This window comes from Montipora capricornis, chromosome 11 (assembly GCF_036669925.1).
Source record: "Montipora capricornis isolate CH-2021 chromosome 11, ASM3666992v2, whole genome shotgun sequence".
In the NCBI taxonomy this organism is placed as follows: domain Eukaryota; kingdom Metazoa; phylum Cnidaria; class Anthozoa; order Scleractinia; family Acroporidae; genus Montipora; species Montipora capricornis.
In genome coordinates this window covers 5,998,620-6,014,041 of record NC_090893.1, presented here as the reverse complement: position 1 = coordinate 6,014,041, position 15,422 = coordinate 5,998,620, and the positions used below count along the sequence as shown (strand labels likewise).

The following is a 15,422-nucleotide window of genomic DNA, read 5'->3' as shown; positions in this document are numbered from 1 at the left end:
ATAGCACTCGTTTACTGATTAAACCTAAGCGCTCGTTTCAGTCATTAGACCTAAGCACTCTTTTAAAATCTTAGCTTTTATTTGACGGTTCTGTTAACTACACTAGATCAGAATATACTTAGAAGATTACTAGGGAACGGGTGGTCTTCTGGACTGCGTATCCGCGTATCCGCGTATCCACTTCAATAAGTGGGGAAAGGTGGTTTTTTTGACTGTGTATCCGCGTATCCAGCCTCTTCAGAGGTGCAGCTTAAAAATGGCAAGGTATTCTGCAGTTACCTTTGAATCAAAACCATGAAGAAACCATGTAATGCTTACTAATTCGGGCTCTTTGAAAATTAACAAACACCAAAGAGGAAGACGTTGATTTTAAAGGTCCTTGTTCTCAAAGGACACATTAATGCGTATCTCGTTTTGTACGGAATTCTATTGGAAAAACGCTGTAACTTCTTTTTGTGTTTTCTCAAAGGAGATGTAGTGGTTGCAGAAAAAGAAGAAGCCTGAGAGCCAATAGCTTCTTTCAGGAATTCCCGAAGGTGTCTCTGTCATCATTAATGAAGGTCATATTTTACTTCACGCAAGATGATCCCCAAAAACGAATTGCACAAGCTCTGAACTTGAACCAGAGTGTGGTGTCAGCGATCTGTCGCCGGCTGCAAGATGTTTGTTCCGTAGACGTGCAGAATAGGCCATTCATACCGTTTGGTGGCCCTGGTGCTGTGGTAAAGTGCGATGAAAGTAAATTCAACCACAAGCCAAAGGTATGGCTATATATATATATAGATATATAGATAGATAGATATATATATAGAAGCATTTACATGACGTGCTACTTGTATCTGCGTACTGATAACAAACAAAAAATTTCTTTTTCGCTTCCTTTTCAGTACAATAGAGGAAGGAGAGCTAGGCAGGACTCGTGGGTGTTCGGAATCGTGACAACAGAGTACACACCATCAAGAGGCTATTTTCAAGTTGTTGAAAGAAGGGACGCGGGCACTCTTCTTCCCTTAATTCAGAGATGCATTCTCCCGGGGACAGAGGTTCACACTGACGACTGGGCAGCATATAGGAGATTAAATACGCTACCAAATGTCGCTGCACATCGGGTGGTCGTTCATGCTCGTCATTTCGTGGATCCACGCACTGGTGTTCACACTCAAGAAATAGAATCAAGCTGGAGTAATCTTAAACTTGGACTAAAGAGGAGGAAAGGCCTGCGGAAGGAAGACCTTCAGGTCTATCTCGACGAAAGAATGTGGCGGCAATGGAGAGGAGGTGGCCCGGATGTCATCATGCGTAACTTTTTTGCGACCTTACAACTGCACTTTCCAGTGGATACTCCAGTACCGTAACGCTAAGCCTTCTTGTATTTTTCGTTTTTATTACCTTTTTCTTTACAACGTATGGATGAATTATTTTGCCCCAGGTCCAATCTAGTCGCATCTTCAAGATTATCTTGGGCAATATAATTTTTGCAAATTAGCCCTTGTTGTCTCGTTCTTAAGCTGCAAATTCAAAAGAATTGAACGAGGCAACAAGGGCTAATTTGCAAGCGAAAAAAAAAGTGCTAAAATGGTGGCCATTTTGGAATAAGGTGTATTGCGCCCGTGAACGATTAACCAGGGCTGATTAAATTGCTATTAGTTACAAATTGAGCGAGGGGACGTTAGAAGTAATAACACGTAATTCGTTTTTTATCGACCTGTTTTGTGCGGAGCTGACAATTACTAGTAATTTAAATAATACAAATTATGAAGTATTAGAAGAAAGTTAAGAAACTTAAATTAATTCTTATCCTATTGTTGCCACGAAACTGTGCAATTAACATAGCAGTAAAAAGAACAAATTGAAAATGAACAATTTTATTTGCTGAGTTTTCACTTGGGAAACTAATTCGTTACAACTTAAATGAAAGAGGAAGCTAAGAGCAAAAAATCAAACGCCTTATACAGTCAAATCTGTATTAAGCGGTCACACTCGGTATGACACTCGGGGAATGGCTAACTAACCGCTTAATACAGGGTGACCGCCTAATCCAGGTTGCAAGAAATACACGCGAGAGCGAGGGACTGATCCCGCGAGAGTTTTCAGTACACGCGCGCTTGGTCGCATTTTTTACAGGTTGTCTGCCCCATAAAGGCTACATTTTATTTCTAGGAACACTTGAGTGTTTCACTGATTCCCCCCTTATTTATTTTGATGAATGAAAAAGGATTGGCTGGAGTATCGAAACGTCTGAAACATCGGGTCTAGGTCGCATAGGTTTCTATGCGAATTTTAAACTCATTTTGTAACCTAGTTTTGCAAAAAATAGCGGAAAAGTAAACGAAAATTGAGGATAGGTTATCCCAGAGCTGGCCGACCTTGACTCTTTAAGTGTGTATGTGTACGAAAATGTCCAACAAGAACCCTGACTCCTTTCTTTAATGGAGTGGCTTGCAATAGAAGTACATGTGTGGGTCTTTACATTTACTTTTATATATTTGGGAGGGTAAGGGACAGGAGTCAAGATCTTTTCACGTGCACTGTGGTTTTGTTCCTTGGTTCAAATCCTGAAATCTTTTCCCTTTTCCAACTCCTGCCATTGACAGTTCTTTATTTGCTTCTAGTCCGTGGTTTTCATTTAGGATCTAGTTCAAACTACATTTTAGTCTCTACCATTGAAAGAACATTTGGCTATATTTTTCAAAAAATAAATATTGTTTTCTGGAAAAAAATGTTAAGCGGAATTATTATCATTTAATAATAGTTTCTAAAGAGACTTGCATAATCACAGCAACAAATGAAAAGGCAGAAATGTTCGGAGTGCAATGGGATTTGAACCCATGATCTCTTTTATGGAGATTCGGACCGTTAATTTGTGATGCGAGAGCAATTTGTGGGACGAGATCGCCGCGAGTCACCAGCCTTTCTTCTCTTTATGAGTGGAAATTTGTGTTGGACAAAACACCGACCCCCAGTCCATGGACTACCCAAATGGACTACCCTATAAATACTATTTCAAAAGAGTACTGTTTGTCTATGTGTAAGACACGTCTAAAACAGGGCTTACCTTAGCCTAAACACCCATTTTAAACAGTGTTGATCAACAGTATTTAAGTCTAAGCAGCCATTTTAAAAAGGTTCGCTTTCGATAATGTTATTGTTGTGATGGCCGATTACATCATGTAAGTGAAGTGAAACCGGCGCAGTTCTTGGATTTAGCTGCATGTCACCATGCGCACAAAAATAAACAAGGTATGTGCAATGAAAGTATGATTTTGTTTATAATCAATTCTGTTCTTTCAATAGTACTCATTCGAAATGGTATTCTTAGGAGTTAGTCCATTTTAGGGTAGACCATGGACTGGGGGTCAGTATTTTGTCCACAACCGGGGGAATTGACAACTAACGGCATCGTAAAAATTTGAATGCCACAAACCCGTCTAAAACAGACACAAGTTTGCCCTCCGATTGCACAGAACACACGAGGACAACTGTATGTAGACGTAAGTGAAGTTTCAGTTTCTACATTTTCAGCTCAGCTTCTCAGTTATTTTAGCATTTATAAACTCAAAGTTAATTTTCCCATAAAAACTGAGCTTGGGCTGCCTGTGGTGTGAGAGAAAAGAAAAGGTGTAAGGTGATAACGACCAGTTAAAGAAAGAATTTTATTTCTTGCGTTTCACCCTCTTTTGCTGGATTTCTTTTCAGCGAAATGTCTCTTACGCCTCGGAAAAAATTGAGAACAAAAAGGCAAAAGACTAACGATAAAACGGAGAAAAAACAGAGATAGTGAAAACGCTTAAAGGCAGCCGATTTCGGGCCCGATCTTTCATCCGCTGTGATGTTTGGTTTCGGAGTCCGTTTGTTTGCAAGGGAAGGGGGGGAAGCCTTCGTCCAATAAGGGGCTCGAGTGAGAATATCGGGCGCCGAGTGTTTCTCTTTATAAATCCACCTTCGGGGTACTACTTGAAACGGGGTCCACTTAACCCTTGCTAACATTACGGAGTCCGTTAGTTATTGTAGGATCCGGGTTCTGTATTGGGACTCTGTTTCTTTTGATCGGCCTTAGGTACTCAGGAACCCAATATGATCCAAACTTTCCCGGTACTTATCGGGGCCGATAACATAACCGGGAGTTACCAGGCTCTTGCATGCACTTCACGCTCGTCATGAAAAGAAGGAGAATGACTTGGCACTAGATCCGTAGAACTTTGTGGCATCCAGTTTCCCAACCGAGCGCTGTGATGTAAACAAAGGTAGCGTTTGGTAGCGTTCGAAGCGAAGACCTTTCATCGTTCCTTTTACACCTTCTAGCAGTGAAGGCGACTTTTTAAACCTCATTGGCGGGAGAAATTTTACAAAGGGTGTTTAGATGGCAGTATTTTTTTTATGTTCACGCTTTTTGTAAGCAAGACTTTTAGTTTGCTGGGAAGCAACGCTCTTTTGGAGTAATAGAAGCTCAGAAAATGTTACAACGAGATCAAGCGAAATTCTCGATCTCGAAGGCTTCGATTCAATACAAGTAGTAGATTGCAGCGTACAGCGAACCAGTGGAAGGAGGTATGTCTTTGAGTCATCGTTTAGCATTATCAGGTGTTTTGAATTCTCTTCAAGAACATCTGTTTTCAATTTTATCTCGACAGATACGTCGGGTGGAATTCCGTCTTACCTCAGGTTCACTGCATTTATTTCGATTTTCATTGGCATATATATGCGAACACTCTCAAGATACACTATTTGAAAAAACATCACGTGTATTTAATGAAACCAAAATAATATTCTTAATTATATAGTTATTTATCATAAGGGTATAGTAGATTTTAAAAGACATTGCTAAAAGTGATCAATTAGTACGTAATCACTTATTAGTTTATGGGATAATTCTATCCTTGATTTATTGTGACTCCTTCAAGTCAAAGATACTTGGTGAACCCTAGCTGGAAGTAAGATAATTATATTGTTAAATTTGTGGCACCTTTCTTTAAGGGGGTGGCACTTAACTACAGAAGGACAATGGTTGCTAAGGAACCTGTTTAGTCAAAGAGCCCTACAAAAAGGTTGCATGGATGGTTCTTTGAAGTAACTCTTTCAATGGAAATCTGACATCACTTCAGTAAAGGTGTACGCGCAACTAGTCCCAGTCCTCGGTCTCGAAAAAAACAAACAAAAAGATGAGGCGGTTTTAATTCATCGGATGGGAACCGTCCCATCAATATTTGTAAACTGTAGCTTGGAATTTCTATTTGGGCAAAAAATGGAACTGATATTTTGAAAAGTGCAACAGAGGAGGGCCATAAATACATGCTACACTGATTTTGTGTTAGATTGTTCTTGTACTGTTGCATTAAAGATTTGTGAAAAACATAGTTAACTCAATGAGATTTTAGGCATGTTGTTTTTTGGCCATGTGATTTACCAAATATGGTTGTCAGTCGAATCAGTAGAAGAAATGTTAAAATAAATAGAACACACTTGGCAAAAAATGGTAACTGCAGAGTTAAAGAGACTCAAGAAATGATTATTTGAAGGGGTCCATAGCAACAGTTTGGTAGTTAAGAGCCACCCCCGTTAAACCTGATTGTTTTCATGCGGCAATAATGACTTTAATGCTGAATTAAATGTGTTGTCAGTATTTCAAACTGTGATAGCATCTCACAAGCTAAAAATGAGGAAATTGGAACTAAAAAGTGACATTTTGAAGGAGAAGCGGGTACCAATAATACTCAGTCATCCTAAAATCACATTTGATGAACAGGGTTTTGTTAAGCCATGATGAGTCCAGGTGATCTGGTGGTAAATTAATGCGGTCTTAAGAAAAGATTGATTTTGTTGTACTCATTTTCATGTCTTTGAGACAGATGTCCTGATGATCATAAACAAGACTGGCTAGATTCTAGAACACCTGTCTACTTAATTTGCATAGGAATAGCGTCTGTTATTAATATGCCTAGTTCTTCAAAGGGCACTACTGCAAGAATACAATAGAGGCCGGGTATTCTAGAATCACTTCGTGTTACATAACACTCGACCAATGGAAATGAAGCAATTGAGTGATTAATTTTATTAGTAGTTTTATTTTTATGACTGCTCCATGTCTTTGGCAATTTTGTCGTCAAGTTTTGGCTTTTGTTTGTTTTTTTGTTGTTACTTTTAACATAGATGCAAAACTATTTTGCTTGTATGTATCAGGGGGCTTTCATTTATTAGCTCGTAGGAAGGGGTAGGAAGGGGGGGGGGGGGGTGGTTGGCAAAATTACTTGGAAAGTCCTTCAAACATTTCCCAACCCCCCTCTATACCGGTAGTAATGGCAACAATCACATAACCCCAATCTTTATACAGCATTATATCTCAACCCCCCTCTTTCTCTCCCTCATACATACGGGAGCCACCCAACTTATACATGAAAGCGGAACAGCTCAGTCGGTTCATCCTATGCATTCGTGTGTTATTAGCATTACTGCTTATATTCAACATTTTCAACTCAATAATCATCTATATCCTTAGAAGCAACAATTCAGCAGGAGGCATAGCATGAGGCATCTTTGGAGGTACGCATGTGCGTATGTGCGTATATGGTCGCTGCGCCCCTTTTCAGCTTGCATACCATCACAAAAAGTAAAATATATGGCATCCGTCACTTTTAAAACTTCATAGGAAGGGCGGTGCATTTCCATGTCCAGACCATTGAGAGTTTTAAAATCATTACAGGTATTTCCCAATACAGGCATTTCCCATGATTGGGAAAACATTTGCCAATGGCCAGGAAAATGGGTGTAATATTATAAATCATCTCTAATATGTACATTCAGCTTTGAAGTCAGCGAAATGAAGTGGAAAAGCCAACATTTCAATCAACCCCCTTCAAAAGTGCTAATAAATGAAATCCCCCTCACTGTTTCCCTTTTTTGCAGTGTCATTTAAAATGAACTCACCTGATGACTGTTGAGTGGCTTTTGGACAAAGTGACCCGTTAAAATTAATGTTACTGTTAAAGTGCACCTCACTCCAAGTGTTTTTCACTGCAAAGTTGAATCTTTCCATGTATGGCAAATACATTTTTCCATTTTCTCCTTGAAAATTGGTTTCAATGCACAGTAAATTTAACAAAACTCTCTCCATGTTTTGTCACTTTCAAGGCCTAGCTAGCAAGAAGCAATAATCAAGTGTTTAACCAAGGTGATCCCTACCAAACTGCTCTGCATTGCAAAAAAGTTCAAAACAGTTTGTTCCGTTATAGTTGAAATTAACTCATGCCTCTCATTAGCTTTGCAAATATCTCTCTGGTGTTAAGATTTATCTTAAACAAAAGAAAATATTTTGAGTTAAGTTGGGCTTGAGTTATGTAGAAGCTATTGAGTTAAATGGAGGCCAGGCAGAAATTTGCTGCTTTGCACTGCCCACCAGAGTAATCAAGGAGGGAAATCTTGTCTTCCACTAGGCCAAAGGCCCTCTCAATGGTGTTCTTCATTTTTGTATGGGTCTTCTGGTACCTGTAGGGTTTGATTGCATACCCACAGTCTCCCAGGAGCCACCCATTCCTGCCTCCTCCACCCTCCATACATGCTTGCAAGTAGCTGGCATTAAGGGACGGACCATTAGAAAAGTGATGAAGGGGATGGGGAAAAAACTCCAAGGGAAAATGCCAAGAAAAAAAATTCACGTAAAGAAAAAGGTAAAGAAAAAAAATTCATGCAGAAGGAAGGCTCAATTGTGACTTTTATTTAATAATTATATAATATTTGCCAGTGTCTATTAAAAATAATTCTCATTCAAAATATTCTTGGGGCCTTACCCCAGGCCCTGCTATATTATTATTAATAAATAAAGACATCTAGTGTACTGAGGTGTTTTCCTCACACTGAATGATATGACAAATTAAAGGTGACATAAATTAATTCACACTACAACAGCCAGAAATGTCATTCAGAAATCAACAATATTACCAGGCACAATATGAATAAACAAAAATCACTTTCTTCTTATTGAAAGGAGACAATTAGAACCTTGTTTTTGTTTTAAATTGCCGCTAGTGTACCTACATGTACGATATATTCTCTGTTAATACTGTGTTATAATAAAAATTTGTAATAAATAAATATTAGATTTTGGATTGGAGGGCACTACAGAGGGGCTGTGTTGGTTAATGGATTATGGCATCATTATGACGGGCTGTGGGAGAGGAATTCCAGAGGGCAGGGACTGCAAAAATGTACAGGGAAGCCGTCCACTCCAAGTGGCTTCCTCCTCTTTTGCATTAAAAAGTGGCCTGTATCCTTTGATCTGTTGTGAGTGTAGAATGATTGATAAATCACAAAAACATATAGATAATGAATCAAGATTTCACTGTTAAAAAAAAGCAATAATTGTCCAAAAAAAATTCGTGCAGGGGGTTTCACCTGGAAAAAAAAATTCCTGCACGAGCAGTGCGCGAAAAAAAAAATTCCTTCCAGCTGAAAATCCCCCATCCCCCCATCACTTTTCTAATGGTCCGTCCCTAAAAATAGTTGAATCATGCACAGAGCCATGCCATATGCAAACAAAATTTGTAGATGACAGGTGAGCATTGCACACTGTCATCACAGTAATAGCATGAAAACCCTTGTGGCAAACAGAGAGATGTTCATCACTGTCTGGGTGCCAGATAGGAATGAGAGAGTCATCAATTGCTCCAGTCACTCTGGGAAAGCCAGCTATAGGGTAAAATACGGTCACATTTGCTTGAAGATTTATAAACATGAATTTATTATCACACTTGAACAGTCCACCAAAATATAACAGAGATAAAGCGGACTGCCGTGGGAACAACGTACGCAAAGCAGTTCGTTGTTTGATAAACATTAATTGATAGGTTTTGTCGAGTTTGAGTCCATATAATAATTCCTTTTTATCTCAAACACAAGCATGTTTTGTTCTTACACAAGGAGGCAATTTCCCTGTTTCAGAAACATACAGCATTTAGCAGGGTGTGTTTTGTTTTTTTGCTCTATCACGTGATGGTCGATCGCTTCTCCTTTCCTAATTTTCCCTGCCAGTAGTTTGCATCCCATGTATTTGTATGTTTTTTTTTTTAACAACATGTCATTTGTTTTTTGCTGGAAATGCTGCAGCTAGTTGTTCGCCATTAAGACTCTGGGTGCTGCGAATTTAGATGTGAAAAAAAGTAGACTCGCGCCAAAACAAACCGCAGTCCGTGTTTAAGTCAAGGCTTTCTTTATTGCCGATTCCATCGAAAGTAGGTGGGAACGTCTTGACTATTGGCCTGTATTGGTTTACCTGAGTCTCCGCGAATTGCTGTCTCTCTAGATCTTCTTTACAATACACCGTTCAATCAGCCAATTTAATCTTCCTGTTGACAACCTATGCCTCTCAAAGACTTCTGTATCGGTCATATGATTCAGTACAGGCCTCCATTGTTATGTTCTTGGCCGACAAACTGCGTAACAAAAGTCCGCCTTCGGCAGCCATTTTGTTTTGATGCAGCAAAATGATGTTACCCGTAAACTTTAACGGGAGAGTAACGGGAGCTCCAAAGCTCCCGTAAGTTACCGGGCAAGTTATCGGGGAAAATAACGGGATCGAAATTAACGGGAGATTCGAGAAACACCCGAAAACTTATCGGGTAATTACCGGGTGACTTACCGGGCACGGTAAGTTACCGGGTCTTTCGAGAAACAGGCCCCAGGAGTGTAAAATTTCCATATACTTTACATACTGCTATCTATTTCCTATGTTGAAGCAAAGGCTTTCTATGTATTTACTATGTCTTGGGGTAAAATAGTTTTTACATCGCACTTACTAAAAAAAAAACATGAAAAAACCTTAAATAGACTTTATATACTGCTATCTATTGCCTATGTTTTGGACCTATACTACACCAACTAAAACAAACTAGGAGTAAAAAATTACAGTGACTCTACATACTGGTATCTATTTCCTATGTAAAAGCAAAGGCCTGCTGTATATATTTACTATGCCTTCAGGTAAAATAGTCTTAACATAGCACTCACTAAAAAAAAAAACAGGAACTTCAACCTTCAATACATGTATAACAAGCTAAAGGTTTGGTCTTATTCAAAGCATGCCAATGTGAATGTGATATCTTTCGAGTTAATTCACTGTTCGTGATACATGTCCTTTCAAGGCTCGAAAGTTTGAACATAAAATCACTCTGTACATGGAGAAATGAAAAAGGAAGCTTTTATTCCAATGTATTCAATAGATTGTGAGAAACAACGGATTATCTTGTTTGATGCTCTCTGAGTCTCTTAATCGGCCTTATTACTGGGTTGCCTTATAAGGCAAACCCAGTCGAGGTCTTCGTTTAGTTTGTTTGTTTTCTTTTTTTTCTTTTTTTTTTTTTTTTTTTCCGTGTCGGTAAAAGTCTTGCCTGTCACTCCCCTGGTAAGTGGTGTCTTTGTGGATAGAGCCTTCTGCGCGTATTTTCTTAGGATCGAGAGGGTAGTGGATCTGCGTTGCCTAATGTAATTACACAAAGTATTATTACTGTTATTGTTATTTTGAGTCTTGGTCTTATTAATAATAATAATAATAATAATAATAATAATAATAAATCATATTGTGAGTGAATGCCCTAAATTAGCACAAAAGGAATATAAAAGGAGACATGACTGGGTGGGTAAGAAGATCCATTGGGAAGTTTGTAAAGAGGAAGGTTTCATTGTCAATGAAAAGTGGTATGAACATGTACCTGAGCCAGTACTAGAGAATGGGAGATGTAAAATATTATGGGATTTTACGATACAGACTGATCACGTGATAGAGGCAAGAAGACCGGACATGATTGTTGTTGAAAAGAGAAATAAATGTTGCAAAATAATAGATTTTGCAATACCATATGATAGCCGTATTGAGGAGAAAGAAGTCGAGAAGGTAGTGAAATACCAGGATCTAGCAAGAGAATTGAAGAAGTTATGGAAAATGAAAACAATGGTAATTCCTATTGTAATCGGAACATTTGGAACAGTTCCAAAAGATCTAAAGAAGAGACTAGAGAATATTGGTATAGAGACCAAGATAGACGAGCTTCAGAAAAGTGTTATTCTGAACACGGCAAGGATTCTTAGGAAGGTCCTAGAAGTTTGAGGAGACTTGTTGTCACCAAGCTTCCTGGAGTACGGAAGTTCCATTGGAAGTCCAATGTGCAAAAACAAGATAATAATAATAATAATAATATTATTATTATTATTATTATTATCACCAAGTTCTCAAAGTAAAGTACTAGTTTAAACAATGGAGCTGAGCAACAAATTGCCAAAGGAACCATTTTAACAGCTTTCTCATCATCATCATCATCAATATCGTCAGAAACCCATAAGGGTTGAAACGTGTAACGCGCGTTCACTGCAGCTTCCGAATATTCAGCGCGAACTGATTGGTTGAATATTTCAGTGCTAAGTACCATATTTGGAAACCCCTCGCTCTTGTTGTTCCAAATATGGTACTTAGCAAATTGAATGTTCAGAAGCTTGTTTCCCAGCACACAAGGGGCCGTTACACGTTTCAACCCTTATGGGTTTCTGATATCGTCTTTATCATCATCCTCATCATCACAATCTGCAACAATCCAAGAATTTTCTCAAAATCCTTGCTGTTCCTAACAGTGCTGACTTCTGCATGAGCTCAGTGGAGGTCCCCACCCCTTTGAGCTTCAGATTCTGAATACTTATGATTTGTAGTGGAACCATCCCTAATGCTCTGATCACCACTGGCATCCAATCATATCACCTATTCCGAAAACTTGTCCAGTACAGTATGAAAACGATCTTAGACCTATTTCTCTCATGTATAACCCCACCATACATTCAATACTAACCGACAAAGGTTGAATTTGAGATTAAACATTGTTTTAGGCCTAATTTAAAAAGTTATTGCTCCTAATCTCAGTCTTAATTTGAATCTTAATGTCAATGACTTTGTTGGTTAGTATTCATTGTATGGTGGACTCATACATGGTGTTTTAGTGTTTCGTTTTGGTGTTTTGCTGTAATGCCCCATTTTGGGGTGTTATTATATTCATTTACCCTTGGGACTGTATTAAGCTTCAGTGAACTTGATATCAATTATTAATATCCAGTTCACTTAAGCTTGATTCATTCTTGTATTGTTTTTATGCAATGAATCCCCTAAAACATATTGCATTATGGACATGGGAAAGTAGCAAATGCAGCTGAAGTACATTGTGTACAGTGAACAATTTACTAATTTAATGTGAATGATTTAATGTGAAACTGTGCGAAGAATAAAATCTATTGTCACAGATTCGGGGAAAATAATGGTAATCAAGGTCATGGAAATTAAGGCGCTACTTAATTAACAGCTTGGAAATTGACGTTAACACAACTTAACTAATGAGCTACCTTAAATTAATCCAAATTTTCCAAATTCGCATTAATTTTATGAAGAGTTAAGTTCCTATGATAAGGTATTACTCTTTCACAGAACCAAGCGGGTTTGGAAGCCAAATGTTGTGCACAAGACATACTACAGTCAAGTATTGGAACAGAAAATGAGATTTCAGTTCAGCACACATGCCCTTAGATGTATTGACAAGGCTGGTGGATTTGACAACTACATCATCGACACCAAAGAAAAATGGCTACATTCACGAACAGCCATAGAACTAAAAAATCTCATGTTAGAAGTTATCAAGTGTAAAGAACAAGGAATGTCAATGAGTGATATCAGAAAAGAGGTGTTTCCCAAGCCAAAAGTAAGCCGCCATGTTCACATTCCAAGGACTTACAATACAAGATTTTACTTTGATTGGAAGGGACCTCGCAAACAAGTTGTTTTTTGCTGGGTTTTGCTAAAAGCAGGCCCGCGGCCCAGCGGCCCGCGGCCCACGGCCCGCCACGGCCCAGCGGCCCGGCGGCCCGAAGGCCCAGCGGCCCGCGGCCCACGGCCCGCGACGGCCCGGCGGCCCGGAGGCTCGGTAGCCCAGTCCTCATTTTCCACAGTTTTTCTGTCCAGCAGTAAATCTACGCGCATGCACAGATCTAAATCGGGTTTGGACGTGCAAAATGGACGACGTTGAGTTTGAATTCGTTTACCATTTTAATCATTTGAATCCTTGTTTCTGTTTGTTGTTGTAAACAGACGAAAACAACAGAGAATGACAACATTTTTCACTTAGCAACATGCGATGAAAGAAAGAATCGAAAACGATTGATTGATGATTATTAAAATGGTAAACGAATTCAAACTCATCTTCCATAAGCGGCCAAACCCGATGCAAATCTGAGCATGCGCGTGGATTTACCGCTGGACAACAAAACTGTGTGGGCCTCCGGGCCACCGAGCCGCCGGGCCGCCGGGCCGCCGGGCCGTCGCGGGCCGTGGGCCGCGGGCCGCTGGGCCTTCGGGCTGCCGGGCCGCTGGGCCGTGGCGGGCCGTGGGCCGCGGGCCGCTGGGCCGCGGGCCTGCTTTTAGCAAAACCCTTTTTTGCTGACCCTTTACTCAGTTTTTGTCAAGATGCAAATGTAGTTCAGAAGTGCTACATGTAAATCTCAAAAGTGTCTTATCACTTATTCACTTATGTCCAAAAATGAAGGTGATTAGATGCACAGGGGGCGCAATTCTTATATCCAACACCAAGTGTCCCTTTTAGCTTAAGGAGGCTCGAAATAGTTTTTCCTTTTTCCAAACAAATAAACATATTCTGTCCTTAGATACAGTAGGGTAATTATATCAAGACGAATTAATTTTGGCCAGGGTATTAAGTACCCATTGTAGATTTCTCACATAATTTATATTTTCCTCCAAAATAACATTACCATGGCAACGATATTATGCATTTCTTTGAGCCTTAAAATCAACAGATGTTGTCTTTTTTGAAAAAACCGGACGGTGAAATTTTCCCATTCAGCATTACCAGATAATGTTAGAAATACTCTCTAAAATATTTAAAATTCAACAAAATCTGTAGGCCAGTTTTCGGAAAAATCAGTTTTTTTGAAATGTGTCTCTAACTTTTTTTTCACCTACAGAATTTTTTTAAATTTGAAAGACAAACATTTTAAATTAATCTAAGGTAACATGCAAAAAATGAAAAAAATTCACCATCTGGAAGCAGAGATATAAACGAGTAAAGTTGCAAAATCAGGAAAAATGAGAGCATTTACGCATGCATCACCTGCTCATTCGAGTCCTCTCATGAGTGGAACTAAAGGCCAACACAAATAGATTTAAGTGACCGTCAAAGCGCTTGTGTAGAATTTTTGTAGTTTGTGAATAGGAGATGTCTATTGATATTCCATATATATAGGAATTTGGAGAAAGGTGAGCGAAATGAGCAGTATTTGTTTATTTATGGTGACCCATTTGAATCATGAGCTGACGCGAGCAGCTTATGAATTGTGTGTGGCGTACGTGCTAGATACAGTGCCACTCGTCAGTAACAAAAAAATTCCCTGACCTCTAAATAATTTTCACCAACCTTAATTTAGTTGAATAATCAAATTTTTCTTCAGATTTTTTCAAAGGCCATCAATATTGATCTCTTGGGATTTCATGTGCAAAATCTTGTGAACTGTTTACCAAAAATAAAATTCCTTGATTTTTCTCTGACTTTGACAATATAAAAGATCTCGGACCTTGAAAAGTTTTTGTTTTGCCCTGACCATGGCAACCCTGATTAAGGTTTACATTCAAAACAGCACAAGCGTTCCTCTGGCTAGCGGATTAATTTAATGAGTTCATTATTGCAAATTTGATTTCAGGAATTATTTCAATAATCTGGTCGTCAGATGAATGATGCAAAATTCAAATCAAGCCTCAGTTCAAAACTAGAATTTTGATTGGATTATTGCTCGATTCCAGTGCCAGGGCGAGGTGAGAATTGGACAAGTTCACCAATTTGTATAATCTACTAAGGTTGTAACAAACATGATTTGCCTTTCTTTTTAAATTCATTTCTCTGCCCAATCTTTAATTCGAAAACATAGTGTCTCAAGTTTGAGGATACTGATAAGATAAGAGAAAGGTACAATGTTGCTAGAGTGAAATGGCCGTTGTTTGACAGATTATGCAAATCAGTAAACCTGTGAAATTCCCATGGCGACCTGGCACCAGAAGCCAGCAATATTCCAATCAAAATTTGAGTTTTGAACTGAGCCTTGATTTGAATTTTGCATCATCCGTCCGACGAACAATTTATCAAAATGATAACTGAAATCAAATTTGCAATAATGAACTCAATAATCCACTCATTAGAGGAATGCTTTCAGTAGCTGTTTTGACTGTAACATTATTTTTGGTGAGGGTAAATGCAACTACTGGTACTTACCTCGTCTTGAGGACTGAAGTTTAGGGGACCACTTAGTGATGTTAATTAACAATTAGACCCATAGCCCGCAAGGTCATGGGCTATTGACCCATGGCCCTTAAGGGCAAAATGTCTAATTGTTTTAGTATC

General features: G+C 38.9%; 2 protein-coding genes across 2 annotated transcripts in view; both read left to right on the top strand.

Moving 5' to 3' along the window:
* Window positions 1-473: 473 nt before the first annotated feature.
* Window positions 474-1,390, top strand: LOC138024086 (uncharacterized). The gene is made up of 2 exons (XM_068871181.1): window positions 474-761; window positions 888-1,390. The coding sequence occupies exons 1-2, from the start codon at window positions 555-557 to the stop codon at window positions 1,353-1,355; spliced, it is 675 nt and encodes a 224-aa protein (XP_068727282.1). The 5' UTR covers window positions 474-554; the 3' UTR covers window positions 1,356-1,390.
* Window positions 1,391-4,245: 2,855 nt separating this feature from the next.
* The window catches only part of LOC138024089 (large ribosomal subunit protein bL28-like), a 17,171-nt gene continuing 5,994 nt past the window's right edge, over window positions 4,246-15,422 (top strand). The window contains exons 1-3 of the mRNA XM_068871183.1: window positions 4,246-4,548; window positions 4,632-8,686; window positions 12,449-12,719. Of these exons, the coding sequence (XP_068727284.1) occupies window positions 8,637-8,686; window positions 12,449-12,719 (321 nt within the window). The 5' untranslated portion in view covers window positions 4,246-4,548; window positions 4,632-8,636. The remainder of the gene's footprint in view (window positions 4,549-4,631; window positions 8,687-12,448; window positions 12,720-15,422) is intronic.